Source organism: Patiria miniata, unplaced genomic scaffold (genome assembly GCF_015706575.1).
Source record: "Patiria miniata isolate m_02_andy unplaced genomic scaffold, ASM1570657v1 HiC_scaffold_20, whole genome shotgun sequence".
Taxonomy (NCBI): Eukaryota; Metazoa; Echinodermata; class Asteroidea; order Valvatida; family Asterinidae; genus Patiria; species Patiria miniata.
The window spans coordinates 35,584,058-35,601,240 of record NW_024037059.1 but is presented as its reverse complement, the minus strand read 5'-3'; the positions used below and the strand labels follow the sequence as shown (position 1 = coordinate 35,601,240).

The 17,183-nt window shown below is 38.6% G+C and overlaps 1 protein-coding gene across 20 annotated transcripts in view; it reads left to right on the top strand.

Annotated features, from left to right (window-relative positions):
• Nucleotides 1-15,991, top strand: part of LOC119728857 (centrosome and spindle pole associated protein 1-like) — an 82,901-nt gene extending 66,910 nt beyond the window's left edge. For 13 of the 20 annotated variants that reach the window (XM_038201269.1, XM_038201268.1, XM_038201273.1 and 10 more), the window contains 11 exons: nucleotides 2,251-2,304; nucleotides 3,852-3,878; nucleotides 4,450-4,509; nucleotides 5,454-5,594; nucleotides 6,777-6,933; nucleotides 8,177-8,305; nucleotides 9,326-9,387; nucleotides 10,240-10,389; nucleotides 11,684-11,786; nucleotides 12,478-12,544; nucleotides 14,292-15,991. In XM_038201269.1, the coding sequence (XP_038057197.1) occupies nucleotides 2,251-2,304; nucleotides 3,852-3,878; nucleotides 4,450-4,509; nucleotides 5,454-5,594; nucleotides 6,777-6,933; nucleotides 8,177-8,305; nucleotides 9,326-9,387; nucleotides 10,240-10,389; nucleotides 11,684-11,786; nucleotides 12,478-12,544; nucleotides 14,292-14,355 (1,014 nt within the window). In that variant the 3' untranslated portion in view covers nucleotides 14,356-15,991. Of the gene's footprint in view, nucleotides 1-2,250; nucleotides 2,305-3,851; nucleotides 3,879-4,449; nucleotides 4,510-5,453; nucleotides 5,595-6,776; nucleotides 6,934-8,176; nucleotides 8,306-9,325; nucleotides 9,388-10,239; nucleotides 10,390-11,683; nucleotides 11,787-12,477; nucleotides 12,545-13,610; nucleotides 13,642-14,291 lie in introns of all 20 variants that reach the window. The other 7 variants (XM_038201286.1, XM_038201285.1, XM_038201281.1 and 4 more) reach the window with 4 other exon arrangements.
• The last annotated feature ends 1,192 nt before the right edge of the window (nucleotides 15,992-17,183 follow it).

Genomic DNA, 17,183 nt, shown 5'->3' with positions numbered 1-17,183 from the left:
GTGTGTTGAAAACAAGTGTGCGTTAGATTCACGTTGCCTGGTTTTTGTGTCGTACCCTTGCACCAAATCGAACTTGATTTTACAAAACTTGCTTGATATTTAACTACCACAAACCTTTCTTTCTGTTTGCTTTCAGTTATTGGACTTGCACACAAGTTTTGCACTAGTTATACATGTATACACAAAAAGTAGGCTAGGTCTTGGAAAAAAGAAATCTTGTAACAACGTTGTGCTTATAATTTTCATATCCGATAACAAAAACCAGATCTCACAAAATCTGAAATTTGTTGTTTTACTTTTTGCATCTGTTGATACAGAAAGTTAAATCTTCACATCTCAAAAGATACTGTAAAATATGGGCATTCTTGTTTCATCTTTATGCATCTGTTGGTGTTAAATGTTTACATTTCTTTGTGCATTTGTTTACTTTTATACTCTTGTACTCATGTAACAACATGTCTTTGACAACATGTCTGACAACTTTCTGTTTTGATGGGGACGGGAAGTTTAGAACAAGGGGCGTTGCCAGATCACTTTTATAATGAGGGGGGTGTGACAACACATTTGCCAACAGACCATTCTGTGCTGGAAGGTAGCCTGGATTTTGTTCTGGCCGCAAAAAAATAAACGGGGGAGAGGAGGCTCATCAGTGTTGGACACTATCGGACAATTGGTGGTGCTATTTGTTGCGGCATATTATCTGACAGATTCATGGTTTTGCCAACAGGACAACCATTTTGCCGACAAAAACGAATAATGCGTGGTGTCATTCCCCCCCCCCCCCCCCCACCCCCACACCCCACCACATCTAGCGACGCCCCTGTTTAGAATTCTGTTCCCTTCTGGCCTACAGCTCAGCAAGTCTCTTAGTAAACCTGAATAATTATGAATAATTATTCAATTGTTAGGACAAAATTTTATTGGAATTGAATGTTTTCTTCCAACTGTTATTTACCCCAAGCCTTTTACAAATAATGCTTCTAACATCACACTAAAATTGCACGTTCATAACAATTTATGTTTCAATCCTCAGAATTCCAAAATCTAGCCCCCCTCTGTTTGATCCAATACAATCCTTCATATTTCTCCTCTCTCACTGTTCACCTTTTTTTCATTTCTTTTATTTTCACACCAACACGTTTGCAGTTTCATCCGGGCTTGTTTTCATACAATTCTGTAAGTCTTTTTTTTTTGTGCTACGCACAGTTTCCATGTATACGCCCAGGTAGTATAGAAAACTGCACCTTATACAAATGATTTTCATTTGAAAGTTGACAAAAATAACAAAAATGGATTTATTCTTGTAATATCACAAGTTGAATGATCGGTGTACTTCTAACAGGTAATGAACTGTGATTTCATGTAGGTTGCCCTACATTAGCAGAAATTTGTCACAGATTTGTAAGATCTTAAACTAAATGACACTTGCAGTTTTGCTACTTTGCAATTAATAATGCGTGTTATCAAGGCAGCGCAGTATATGTGTGCCAAATATACTTTATATATTTGAATATCTGATCATCCACCAAATAGCTTTTGCAATTCAAATATTAAAAAATGTGACTCCAGAAAATGCAGAAAAGCATCAATGATGTTGTTTAATCGTATAAGTTGGGTGGTTTCATCGTTTATCAAATGCCAAATTTTTGTTGGCAATTCCTTTACATGCATCATTTGAAAACTTGCATTGGGAATACATGCATAAGCTCCCATTGCATCTTTGAAGTCTGTCAAACGTTAGTCAGCAAAAATATATATCGATACATACATGATTTTCTGAATACTTTATTAAGCTCATAGTCAATTTTGGACAGGGGAAGGGACCAAAGGCAGTGTATAGGCACAGGGGCAGATGCACGCGCAGGGCACAGGGGCACGTGTAGACACAGGTGTAGGTGCAAGGCGCAGGGGCAAGGCACAGGGACAGGTGTAGGCGCAGGTGCATGAGTGTGCTGATCCCAATCAGCAGCCCATTTAATTCCTGATCAATGCATACAGTTTACATGTAGGCAAGCACTTGTCAAACTTGATTGGCGCATGTGAAATATTCAATTATTAAATCAAATTAGTTCGAGTAGTTGAATACTTAATTATTCTAAAATGCACAGCTCTAGAATATTTTACTATGTGTTTGTGTTTGCATTATTTTACATTATCTTTTTCAGTATTGAATACTTTCCACTCATTTTACAATTCATTTACCATTTCATTTACCATTTCATTTACCATTTCATTTCATGCATACTCAAGGAGAGTCCACCTGGGGATACTTTCACTGATTTTCTCATTGATGTCTCCAAGGAAGTAAGATTGTGCCGTCTCAATTCTCAAATGATTTTCTCTTTTCTATCTTCAAAGCTTTTCTTTGTTAAATTCTCACAGCATTGCAGGTTTCTCTTCTCCTTCCACCTTTAGACCTGAACATGCATTATGCTGTTATCTTTTTCCTCTATTTTGAATTTTGTTAGGCTTGTGAGCTTTAAGTGATTTTCTTTAATTTCCAGCATCTTGAGTACCTAATTGTTGGTAGATATGTGCGCTATATAGCATTAGGGAGACATTTTCATGTCTCCCTAATGTCACAGCCCCCCTTTCGAGGCACAATTTTATTGTCGCACTTAGGTTATATTTGTTGCTCGTGGTCAAATTAGTAAACATACCAAAATTCGTGGAAAAAGGACAAGGGAATGTTGGGTAAGGGCACTTTTAAGTTTGAAAAATGCACAAGTCTATGGGGATGTCTCCCAAATGTCCAATCCAGGGTAATAATTATTATTATTATTCTTAAAATTAATGTGGCCTGACGTTGCGAACTTAGCAAGTTCTTCTTCAGAGGCTAAAACAGAAATGACAGAGGTACATACATTAACATGGGGGTGCACACAAACATGCAGGGCTGAAAGAAGAAACACAAAATGAGGATTAGGTGTGAAAGGTGTGGAAAGATGCAGGGGAGGGTGGATGAGAGAACAAAGAAACAAAGGGAGAGGGCAAACCACAAGGGGTCTTGTGTAAACAGGGGAGGGACCAGAAAGGGGAAGGATCAAAGGTCACAGGGAGTGGGAGCGGACAAAAGAGTGTGAGAGTGAAGGGATGATGCGGGGGGGGGGGGGGGGGGCGGACAGTATGGAGGTGGAAAGGGATGAAAGATGGGGGAAGATGGGTAAACACAAACAAGGAAGACCAGGTGGATTATCTGTAACAGAAGACAATGGAGGAAGAAAAGGATTAGTCATTTCCAAGTTGGATGTTGAGACCATGTGGTTGAATAGTTCGAAGACGATTCATCCACACTTTCTCTCTGCTGAGGCGAACTGAGTCCTTGCGATGGCCAAGAGATTCAATGCCCTGTAAAATCATATCAGAAATGGAGTGGTTAGGCAGGTTGAAGTGATGACCAACAGGGGTGTCTAATTTCTTGGTGTTGACCGTTGACCGGTGGGCATAGAAACGCTTCTTGAGCGTATTCTTAGTCTCACCTACATACTGCACTCCAGACTCACTTGATTTTACATTGTAATGAAAAATTGGTAAAGACCAATCCGGGCACACTACCAATTCTATCACGGAGGCCCCCGTCCATGGCGAAAGCATTGTGCTAGCTGTTGTTAATTCAGATAATCCGTCACGGGGCAGTTGCTTTGTACAATAGCTTGCATAATGGTTTCTCCATTTAAGGGTGTCCTGTGTGTGCACAGTGATCACATGCCCAGATGTGTGTACACGATGTACATAAATTTAATTTTGTTGGCACATTGACAATTATGGACAAATCAAATACAAGGTGCACAAGTAACAAAAAGTAGTTTCTGAAACCAGTTTTGATAAATGATTCACTCTTTTATTCTTAGCCTGGACCAGTTAAACAGAATTGGCAGGTAATGACTCGTTCTTTTTAAAAGTACATGTAATTAGTGAGATATGATCTAGGCTCTTTTATTAATCCAGTTGTGTACAAAGATGTGAACATGCAGAATTCAAAGCATAAATCATAAAGCATCAATTGTTTCCTTGCCATGAAAGGACCGAGAATATTTCTATTCCCCTGGTGGATGGGTCCTATGCTCTGTACACATAAATGCACAGTCGAGACCAAGGACTTATGTTTGCTATAACCAGAGTTTGTGTTAACAAGAGTTAATAACTGCATTGGCCAAGTCATCGGCACTATATTTCTCAAAGGAGAAATATATCCGTGAAACCGAATTGTATAAAACTATATTGAGGATTTCACAGTTTTACCATCGATAATACTATTTAAATATACTCAATAGCAAGTTTATCTCAAGAATAGGTAATAAATGTCCATATATTCACGTTTCCCCTCCCCCTAAAGATGATCTACAAATAAATATAATTGACAATAGTGTCTTAAAACTCAAGAGATTCATTTGTGCAAAACATGGACCTAATATTTAGTGATTACAACCTTCTTGCCCCTGCATGCAGTCTGATATGTATAAGAAGGCAGTCAATATAGCAGAGGAGCACTTGCTACATGTCCAACAGGTTTGACTGATTTACAGTGTGGTTTTAACTTCTATGTGATCTAACATGTCTAAACCAAACTGATAACATTTTGTGACTTTTGAGAGTAAAATTAAAGTTCCTAACAATCCTTCTGTGAATTAACTTTTGTGATTTGTAAATTTCAGGTCAATTTGCTGAGTTAGCAGTTTGCAGCAGTTTTATTCATTTTCCCCTCTGATTTCTAATAAATGACAAAGTTGTTTTTATTGTGATCTGGTTCAAAGCCTTTCATGTTGTGTTCATGTGCTGCTGTGATATTGTTACCTCTTTATGATCTTTATTCTAAAAGTTGCTGTCTTAATTATATTTTTTTTCTCTTAACAAATTTTCAACTTGTGTGTTTTATTCCAACTTCAAAACCCTTCTTTTTCCTTTTTGGCATCTGCAAGGTCGTTCAGATCCATCTTACAAGCGGACTGGTTCCCAGTCCTTATTGATACTGATTGTGGGGTGGGGAACCAGTCTTTCCCAAAAAACGGAATTATTGTTGGGCCGCAAGCAATTAAAAAAGTCATAACTAAACATGGGCCAATTTTTATAGACCGGCCCATAGCTCATTCAAAAGTGAATAACTTTTGTATCGCTAGAAAAATAGCAGTTTAAAAAAAGGAATCTATTTTTGGCATGTTTGGGGGATGAATCTGGAAAATAGCTCAAAGAGTAAATTAAAATTTAACTTTTGTAAGCTTTGGGGTTTTTTTATGCACGCTTACTTTTCGTAGTTATTTCTGATTGTACTGCATATCACTGGGTTTTTTTTTTTATAAATGCACAATAATCATATGTTTGTCTATCCCAAAGGCTTTGATCCAGCGAATAAGTGAAACTGTTGTTGTTTCACAGTCCAAAAGAATGTTAAATAAAAAACTAAAGGTAAAAACAAAGTGTCCTCACCAGAGTGTTTCTTGTTTATCTTCTTAAAGGAACAAGAAGGCACTTCGAAAGATGGTCCAGACGGGGCAGGTCGCGACCCCCGTGATGTCATGACGGCGTTATCAGCTATGCGTCGTCAACTGCACAGCGAGCAGCGACGTATTCAGAGCCAGTTAGACCGAAACAAGGAGGTAGGTTCAATCATTTGTGGAGTGCCATGGTTCAATGGCAACGGTGTCTGACTCATGTGTGCTTACATATTGGCACTTATGGGGTACCAGGAACAAAGGGCAACAATATGGACAATGGTACCCAGCAAGTCTGTCCTTAGAAACTGAAGTACAGTACCCCATAGCGGTAACACTATATATTTTGAGATTTCTAAGGGGACAAAGGAGAACAAAAGAAGGGAATCAGGTTCGAACAATAGCGGTACCCATAAACCCCAAATGCTAAGTGTGTGTGTTCCTGCATGGCATAACGCCCGAGGACAGACAACAAAAGGAGCACAAAGGGGCCATTGATCCTCGAAGGAAGGTGCCTATTGTCCTCGAACGCAGGTTTGTGTGCTTAGTCTATGGGAGAGTGTTATATTACAGGGACAAAGGAAAACACAAAGCCAATCCTCGGAAGCATAGCAAAAAACGACGGTGTGTGTGTGTGTGTGGTTGTGTGGGTTTGAACCCTGACGGGGAACATGGTGCTTGTGTTCTTGGGCAAGACACTTTACTTCAATAAGCCAGTTTGGTTTTTCAACTGGGCATGCACTCAATGATGTGGGTCACAGGTCATTCGGCATAATAATTTAAACACTCATCGAAGGCATATGAATGCACAAGCAGATGATTGCACGATGCTTTTGCGTTAATTACGAGCAGATTGGACATTCGCGTAACATCACGCATGATAGCGTAATATCGCGTCAGCGATTTTATCCCAACTGACCTTTGACCTGGACTTCTTCATCGAGATACTGAACTGGCTTATTGACTCCACGTAGGAGTTTAAATGGGTAACTGTGTGGGTAGAGACCAGATTGTGCTGATCTCAAGCTGTTGGCCTGATGAACAGGGGTAATAATTGTGAAGGGCTCTGAGACTTTAGAGTAAAGCGCTATATACATTGTAAGTATGACATTATTATGATCATCAGGTCAGACTAAACGCATTCCTTTGTTATTGTTCATCCCATTATGTGTGACTGGACTGATGAAAGGACTTGTGATGGGCTCGACTACAACACTGCCCTCAACTCTGTCTTTGTAAACATTGAAGGGGTACTTGTGCATGTGGAGTACGCCGCAAAGCAAGTACAGGTATGTAGTATACTACCATGTAAGATTGACTTCTATTGTTTTTTTCTTGATCTGTCAGCATGATCCATATTCCGGTCATAAGCTCAGCTCTCGTCGGGCCAGTCCTCAGGTTGATGTCTTTGAAGTCGCTCGTCACAAGGCACCGGTTGCCGTCCGACGGGAGCCGTTGACTCATCACGCCGCTGCAGCTGAATTCTCAAGTCTGAAAAACAGAGGTGAGTGCTATATTTGACATGGTTTTCAAGTAGAGACAGGTTTTGTATTGTGATGGATAGCAAAATTTAGGACCTAACCCTGCCAGACTAACTTGATGGGGATGGGGTGGGGGTGGGGTGATAACAAATTTGCCGACAGACGACTCTAGTCACCCAGCTGCTGCACTGGGGTTTTTTTTTGGGGGGGGGGGGAGGGAGCTGAACACCGTCTTTCTAATGAGAGTGCCTTTCACAGTAGACGATCATTGACAGTATGGGACAATAGGTGGGGCTATTCGTGCGGCATGTTGGAAACAGATGCACAATTTTTCCGACAATGATTTTGCTGACGAAAATGATTATTTGGGGAGGTTTCACACCCACACCCCCCTCAGCGACGCCCATGCCTAACCAAACAAAATGAGATTAACAAACACCCTGAACTACTTTTGAGCCTTGAATCAAATCTTGCACATGAGAAATGAAAAGGAACTGTTAATGTTCACCCAGATAACATCCATATTCCAGGCATGTAACTTTCCCTCGGATCCGCAAATTTCCTCGTTTTTTACTTCTCATGAATGCCATTTCAAATTGAAAAATTCTGTACAAAGTCTTGTGTGTGGTTTGGAGTTGCCTGGTTTTTTTTCTAAATTCCCAGTTGCATGCCTGATATTCAGAGAGATGTCACATTGATTGACATATCCAAATTGACATATCTCTTGTGCAGATGTCTTACCACTCGACCACCGAGCTGATGGGATCGGTTGGCTGGTTCGAATCTGATGTACATAGCAGCGGGTACCCGCATTAACTATTCATAAGATGGAATTTTTGCGTCGGGGTGATGTAAATCAAATTAGGTTTTGCCCTTCACCAACGTATAAACACTGTATACTCAGTGTGTTAAAATTCCATCTTATGAATAGTTAATGCAGTACCCGCTGCTATGAACATCAGATTCGAACCAGCCAAACGATCCCGTTAGCTCAGTGTTTGAGTGGTAAGACATCTGCACTAGAAAGCAGGAGGTCGTGGGTTTGAGTCCCACCCGAGTGATTTTTTCCAACTTTCACTCGGGAGGTAACACACTGAGTATACAGTGTTTATAGGTCGGTGAAGGGCAAAACCTAATTTGATTTACATCACCCCAACGCAAAAATTCCATCTTATGACATATCGCTTGTGAGGAAATAGCTATTTAGTGGTGTTTACCGCACGGAGAACGGGTGTGCCGACGTTTAAGGTTTACTTTTGTCTGCAGAGTCTAACTCCAGACTGAGATTGCGGGAGCAGTTCCCAGACCAGCCCAGCTCGGACCTGACCCTGGAGGCTCAACAGAGGGCGCTGTTGCGACACCAGCAAGAGAAATTGGACAATCTGAGGAGAGGAGGTATAATCACAGATAGAGTAGAATCTTTTCTGATTTTCCTGATGTCATTTGTAGCTGGAGGCTGACGGAAAGACGTAACGAAAAACTCACCAGGATTTGTAGGGTAAAAGGATAAACGAATGAGCCATAATCATACATGTACAGGGTGAGTCAAAAAAAAGGAAATAAATATGCCCCCCCCCCCCTTTTTTTAAAAGAAGTTCTGTTTGTCGGACTTTTCAGAATGTTAAAGCCCAGTTAATAAGCTTTCTTAAAAAAATATTCATATCACTCATGTACTCTTCCAAATACGGAATTTTGAACACAATTCTAGTTTTAAAATTTTAAAATCCACGGCATCACATTTAAGATACGTGATATTTCAGTAAAATGACACCATGTCGTATCATGAAAACGATATCAGAATAGTCCCATAGGTCTCAGGGGTAGCTAAGTTACGGCAGGGCAAGACTCTTGACATTATGAAGCATGTTGTTTTAACATTGGAAGCAGAAGGTGTTTAAATAAAGGTTATGATAAGAGCCAGTTATCATGGTTATGTGAGTGTTCTGATGTTTTTTTTGTTATATGTGAATTGTTTTTGTTTTGCTGAAATATCACTTACCCTTATTATGATCCATGGACAAAATTTTGAAACTGCTTTTGTGTTTAAAAGTCCATAATTTGAAAGTAAATGATCGATGTATAAATACTAAAAGAAACCTTATTAATTGGGCTTTCACATCCTAGATCTGAAAAGTGCTACATGCAGAACTTCATTGAAAACGTAGGGGCTTCCATATGGGTTTCCTTTTTTTATGACTCACCCTGTGTAGCCAGACCAAATCCTTCAAAATTCAGCAGTTGGTTTTGCAGCTTTTAGACAGATTCTGGACATTACAGCCCATTCATTGTTTAATTACACGGGGCTTGATGTCCACAACCGATGTTATTCAAGTACAAAGACTATGTCGTCAGTTTGGAAGCACAAGTTAAGCTTTTGAAATATTGTACCCTTTTTTGTGTTTGAATTTTGTTCAGCCAAGAGCAAGAGACCTTTGGAAGAGCAGATGCCAAGCATGGATCTCAGAGATCTAGGCAGGGTGAGTAGACTTTTGGTATTCAGTGTAAGTAACAAAAAAAGTTAGTTAAGTCTGACACAAGCCAATGTGGCCTATCAGGCCGGCGTTTATCTCCGGTTTCAGTAGCATGAAACGACAGAGAATATTTCTACTCCCCCTGGACGGGATGCTAGTCCATGGCAGGTTACTCCTCAGCTAATGCCGGTACCCATTGATACTCCTGGGTGGAGAGAGGCAAGTGGGGATGAAGTGGCTTGCCCAAGGACACAACATATGACCAGCAGCTGAATTCGAACCCCTGTCCCTCTGATCATGAGTCACAAACCCTCACCACTAGGTCACACTCGGTGTAAAATATTCAGTGTAAAAGGTGTTTAACACTAATCCCTTCAAACCCCGAAAATCAACCAGGCAATTTTGGAGAGTTGAGGCTGTGTGCCGGTTGAATTTGGAGGATGCACTGTGTCAAGTTATTAAGCTGTACCTTGCGTTGTTTATGTTCAGCCATGCATACATGTAGGCCTACATTAATACTGGACATCATTCTAAACTGCTTCTGGATGTCACTTACACTGCTTCAACTTATTAACGCTGCTTGTTGGAAATTTTGAAGGATTGAGGCAGTGGCCACCCCTCCATTGAACAAATTCAAGAAATAACAGATTATTTTGGAGGATTGAGGCAGTATCCAATTTTTACGTGGAGGCCGTTGGTGAATTTTGAAGGTTTGAGGTTGTATCCTAGCCAAAAAAAACCCAAACAAACGAGTCCCACGACAATTTGGCTGGTAACATACTTTTGTTAAGCAAATATATTTCCCATGCTTAGTATCAAAGCAGTACACTTATTTAGCCCTTCTCTCCTTCTGTTTAGAATGACTCTCCTCTCCTTGCCTTGGAATCAGAGAGTGCCTTCATCGGAATCAACAACGGCGTCGCTGATATTCCCAACACTCCCCCTCACAGGAAGAAGCCCCCATCCCCACGCCGAGACTACGGCGAACCGTCAACGTCAGTGGCTAAGGTAAAGTCACCACACATTTCTTAGTTTGTTCAAAGTTTAAAGGGACCATGCAATGTAATTTTTTTTAATGCAATCCTTGAACGTACACCTTTGTGTCCCATTTAACCTTATTTTTCATTTGTTTGCCATTTTCAAGGGTATTTTGGGCCTTTTTGGTTTTTATGCTAATGCAAATTTCCATATTCATGAGCAAAACTGTGATGTCATTCCAGGCAGAAACCTCAATGTTACAGCTATTTTAGCTCAAAAAGTTGCAGAAATGTTGGATATTTTGCTTTTCTTTGGTGATTCGTTGTTGTGTCAGTGTGTGGCAGTAGGCCAGTGACCAAACCTTTGTCACAAAAATTTTCATTGAGCAACTTTTTGACTCACGATTTGAACAGAAAACCCCAAAACTGAACAGTGTCTTCCTGAAATGACATCACAGCATCAGCATCCTCAGTTGGAAAAGCATGGAAAATTTTAATGTTTTGCATGGACCATGACAGTACAAGTATCATGGATTTGAGTGTTAGTACTGTGGATTCAAAGTCTGAGTATTTTGGTATTCAAGTACAAGTACAATTATTTTCATGTTGTAGCTGAAACCTTTTCCGAGACCTCACACAAATGCTTATATAACTGAATGTCAGGAGTCAAGTCTAATGAGAATGAAGACAGACTCTCAGTCTCTTGACTTTGATCGTACTTTAAGTTGGATTGTTTTAAGGTAATACCGTGCAGTTTAAAATAAATGTTTTATGGGAAACTTGATCTTAAAAAGGATTTTGACACTTAGTAAGGCATTGCTTCATGAACTGGAATGTTGATCTTTAAAAATTATATCTCGGCATTCTTTCATCAAATGTGATCAAGCTACATGTACATGAGTCGTTTGTGAGGAATTTTCATTTGGAGGTTCAGGCCAGAATAGGGCCACTTCATCACATCACTTCATCACATCTCTTGGTGTTCCAACTTCCATAATTTTTTAACTAAAGATGGTATCAGCATGCGGTTTTCACAGTAGTAATGCTGAGATTGTGCTCTTTTCAAATCTGTAATAAAAAATGTTTTTACCAGGGTCGCATTGATCGCATCACAAATGATGACAGTCGGTAAATTGTTATTTGATTGATTTGCTCTCTGAAAATTTAAACAATTGTTAAAACTGAGTGAGGTCTCCAAAGGTCAAGGAAAGGTCTGGACTACAGCACTGTTATGAGTACGAGTGTGAGTATCCTCAAAATAGTACCCGAGTACGAGTACTGAGTATGAGTAATGTGACACTGATTTCTGTTTTCTGTCTACTCAGCCCAAGGACCCTCTGGGATCGACGATGAGTTTTGATAATGACACTATCGACTACCTCGCTCAGAAAAACAAAGACAGAAACAAGGCGCTTAGACAGCTAGAGGGTGAGTCTCCAATTTGTTTAAGGTCGACGAAACTCGAGCTTGGGTTTATTCAAGTTAATTTGTGATTTGTTTGGACTTTTTGTTTTAATTGGTGAGTCAGTAAATGAATCTGTTTGTGATCTTTTGCTGACGTATAATTTAGAGACTGCATTGAAACCGTTTAACATTTCTTTTAGCTGTTATTTTTTTAAAGATTTTTTTTGATAAACCACTAAGAGAATCTGACTACATATAGGTGCAACTTTATAATTACTGATATATTTTGTTTAATGACATAAGAAAAATTTGAAGTTATCACTAACATTTGGGACAAAATCTACGAGGAATCTATAATCCAGCTGATGAGGCATTACAGGTTCAAAGTGAAAGTGAAGAAACAAATTTTTGATTTGTGGTTCCTTTGTGAATGAAAGCTTTTCATGTGATGTTACTTAGAGTCAAGAGGTGTCAAAAACCTGCATAATTTTCATCATGAATTTTTTTACCTGACTGACTGACATTAACTTGTGACTTAGACTGGTTGTTTGTTGGTAAAGGGAGCTGGGCAGTACTATTGTATAGGATTACCCTGCAATGAGCTACATTTTGTACATCTGGCCCATTGTCTAGACCAGATGTTTGTCTTGTCTTGTATTGATAATTTTGTCGAGTAAGACTTTTATATGTTTATTTTCCTAAATCTCAAAAACAGATAACACCTCTCTAGTTGATCCGGATGATGTGTTGCAAAGGTTCATGATGAGGGATTCACATGACAGGTAAAACAAATCTCAAAGTTGTTATTCCATTGAGAACATTTCCCTAACCGTCAAATATCAATTGAGTTTAAACCCTATTTCTGACTTCTTTTTCCTTGTAGTGAAGTGAAGGCTGACTAAATGAAAGCCTATTTGTACATATGCAGGCATGCAACTTTTCCTCGGATCTGCTGATTTTTCTCGTTTTTTACTTCTCACGAATGCCATTACAAATTGGAAAACACTTTAAAAAGTCCTGTGTGATTTAGAATTTCCTCGTCTTTTCTACATTCCCAGTTGCATGCCTGCATATGGCGCAATCTTCCCTTGGATTGCATAAAAAGAAATGGGCCGTGTTCAATTCTTTGCTGTACAATTTTTTTTTTAAGATGTCATTTCAGGTATCACTAGAAATATGTCATACCTTCATGCCATGCAGCTGTCTTTCAGGTTAATGTTATGCATATTGTATGTAGGCCAAGTAAACAGGATTTGTCATATGAGAAAGTAATTTGAGTAAAATGTGGAATCGCCTGTTGGAAAATCTATGCTGATATACATTTAGCTAGAGCTGCGTCGAATGTACCAAATATTCAAATATTTGATCATGGCCGAGTATTCAAATAGCATTTTTTTTTCCCAATTCAAATTTTCGGAAAATGTGAGCAGTTTTGAGGAGATGAAGAGAAATCCTTGTTAAAATGCATGCCATTTTAATCCTATGAGTATCAGCTAGTAGGACACATAAACAATTTTTTTTTTTTAAATTGGTACATACATGATTCATTCATTTCGGTTTTATTGTTAAAAAAAATAAGATGACCAAAGAAACAGTCCAAGGGCTAAAAGTATTTGTTTTACAGTAAAAGTTAATATGATGTTTTTAATATTTATAAAAGTGCATGCTAATCCTGATCAGTGAACCACTAAATTATTACTACTAAATTATTTGAATATGCACACCCCTATGTACGTACCGGTAGCATCTTTAAAGAGTTGTCCATTGTAACTATCTCACCTCACTTTTCAGTTGTATTGTTTTCATATTGCTTTTATTTTACCTTGCATGCTTGCTTGTTTCATCTAGACTCTAGTGAGTCGTTGCTCAGATATCAAAGGTATGGCTGATGCAAGGGCGGATCCGGGGGGGGGGGGCCAAAGGGGGCCATGGCCCCCCCCCCCCCCCCAAAACAAAACCAATTGTTTTTTTTTTTTATGTGACATCGCAATAAAGGCAGGCAATGAGTACACCACCATCTTTTCCTCAAAAAACATTGGTGAAGGTGGTCAGAAATTGCCTCAGATCGCACCACAGAGCATCTAGAATCCAAAAAATTTTCGGGGCCCTTAAGCGGGCCCCAAACCCCACGCCGTAATTTTTGGACCCACTTTTTTGGGGGGCCAAAATTTTTTTGGGCCCCCCAAAAAAATTGTGTTCTGGATCCGCCCTTGGGCTGATGAAGAGTAGTTTTTTTTATATTGGTTTGCTGTGATGTGAAAGATTTATAAGGAGTACCATGTCATTAGTCTGAATGGCATATATTTAGTTTCTGTAGACTTATATATAGCCTTGGTCAAGACGATAGAGTCCGATGATCTATGGACGGCCGCAAAAGAAAACAGTATCCGGTAGCCCTGTGCTATGCAATCACCCCCAAATGCAATATGATGAAATATGAACCTGCCTAGCTAAACCTAACTAAAAGTCTAAAACTCGTTCATGAGTCAAAAGTTTTTAATTTTTTTTCCATTTCGCTTACATTTACAGACCCAAATCAGGCAAGAGTGAAGATCTGAGCTTATGGCTGCAGCCGACTGTCAGTGACTACTGAGGTAATAGAAGGGAACAATGCTACCACACAGGGCGAAAATGCAGTCTGCAAGATCTAGGTCACACGCTGTCCCTGCAGTGCCCTTGCATACCGCCCTCTAGCGGTGACGCGCATGGGATTTGTTGTATGCCATTGAATCAATCTGAATGCACTTTTTCAATGGGTTTTACCCTCCACTGATGTCATTTTCAGGCATGAGATTTGTTAGACTGTTGTCTGAAATCAGACTTTTTGAATCTGAGAGAAAGACATTATCAGTATTCATGTATAAAGAAATCTTTCAGACTTTTCATCCAGTTTTCAGACTATTTTTTAAATTGATAATCTCACCCCTGCATTTTATAATCACTGAATAAACAGTGTCATTTGAGAGCTTTCCAGAAAAAGTATACACAAGCATACTCGGGTGGGACTCAAACCCACGACCTCCTGCTTACTTGCGCAGGTGTCTTTCCACTCCACGTTTGCCTTGGTTGACTTGCTGATTTAAATAATAATGTAATGGCGCTTTGATATTAGTGAAAATCGCTATAAATATACCAAAATTTGTGGGGGTTGGATAAGGTAAAATTGAGGTTAGGCGAAATCAACTTTGGAAAAACAATTGTGCACAAGTACATGGGAATGTCTCCCGAGTGACCCATTATCGGTACAAATTTATTATTATTATTAAATTCATGTGTGCAGGTATTACAATGAATGAATGAAATTTTGCATTTCAAAATTTCATTGGTGAAGGACAGAACCCAATGTATGTATACCATTTGAATTTGTCTTAATTTCATGACATGGACTGATTTAAGGGCTAGTAATTTCTAGCAGAAATTTTGGTGAGCTGTTTCGTGTTCATTGATGATGGAAAAACAAGAAGAAAAACCTGTTTGTTTTCAAGCGTCAAAGTGTAGCTCACTGAATCTGTCATGCAAAAAAAACCACACAACGGCACATGAGCATGTCTGAGTGCAGGCTGTAGGGAAGCAAATTTATACATGTACCTAGCAAACCCGAGCTGGCCGAGCATACACAATGTTTTTTTTCACAGTGATAGTTTGGTTCGAACCATTGTTAGGACTGATACAAAATTCCTGTGTCCTTGACAATGACAGTATACCTTGCGCTACTAATTCACAGGTGTCTTGAGACTAACTATTTAGTCTCAATCAAGCAAGCTATATCATAATATTTTTGGCAGTTTCGTTTTAGAATGTTTGCAAATGGCATAATTTACCTTAAAACTTTACATTTCTAGTACAAAATTCCATCGATGGAGTTTAGTCAGATTGACATATATATGGGCAAGTCAAGCGTCACGGACATTAAATATCTGACCTCGTTTGGTAATTTAAATAAACCTTAAAGTGTATTTTTCGAATCTTACCTATCCATCATCTAGTATAAATGCTCAACGACCTTACAGACTAGGAGTTTTGCATTATTTCTCTTAATTAATCTTAAGCAAACAGATAGCACAGTTAATTTGCTCTGTCACGGACATTGCATTTTCCGCCACAATAATGGAATTGCCTATTGAGTTATTTATACTCTGTAGCTTTTTTTTCTTATATTTGTACCACTTCTTGTTTGTATCTCTGTTTTTATCATTCTGTCTCTTTTGAAGGTAGAGTGCAGGGTTTCCCAAAAATAGAATAGAAAATCAACATTGGTGTGTACAAAATGTACCGTTCCCTTATATAAATATCTGGGAAAAGTAAAAAAAAATAAAAAAATAAGGTTCTGTTAATTGAAGTGCCTTTAATAATATCTGCAACTTTGTTGCTAGTTTTACCGTTTGCATTGTGTGTGAAAAAGGATATGGAAAAAGTAAATGGTAATAGTTTTCTTTTTCGCCTACCATATTTCTTATAACTTGAGGTAACTTTGACGTCATTAGGATGTGGACAAAACCAATTTGTAATTATGACTGTTTTATCAGCGATGTGTGCTGCAGTGATGAATTATATCTGTAATTTAAACCTAATCATACCTTGTGAAAACATCGCTTCATTTGTAATTTATTACTTCTCCGAAGAACAGTATAGCACTGTTATTAATATGGGGCCATTTTTGGACCCTTTGTAGATGTGTACTTAGATAAACATTGTGTGTAAAACATTTTAAAATAATGCGTTTCCTGATCATAATCATACGTTTTTTTTTGTATATTTAATGTACATTAGTGTTGAAAGACTACCGAATTTCGGTGTAAACATTTCCTGTAAAGTTTAAAGGAAACAATGTATTAAGTTACAGAACTATAAATTGTACATTTCGAACTCCGGTGTAAACATTTCCTCTGACAATACCAAAAAACTAATGTCTTTATATAGTTACAGAACTAGAAAACATGAAAATATGTACTTAAAATTTGGTTATGACTTTGTGTTATCTCCTGCTGTTGTTTTTAAATATCATTTATTTGACATTGAGTAATGAGTAATGAAAGCATAGAAAAAAATGATATACTTAATTATTGAATGAGCCGTTTGGGAGGACAGAAGGTGAATAAAATAAATTCAATTCCTCAAAAGTGATATTGTTTGTATACTGAAGTATAATTATTTGTACTGTCACAATAGAAATATTCGAAAGAAAAGACTTTGTTTATCTGATATTAATAGTTTAAAATTAATTTTCAGTTATCTTGTAAATTAGGGGCGACTATAAGTGCATTAGGTCGCCCCTAGAGGATCCGACGATGACGTCACTAACGTGCATTAGTCATAACTACCTCGGGGGGTCGACCATTCGGTAGTGCAATAATTATCGCCCCTAGGGGCACAGGTGACAACACAAACATGCACACACAAACTCTTGTTTTACTATACTCC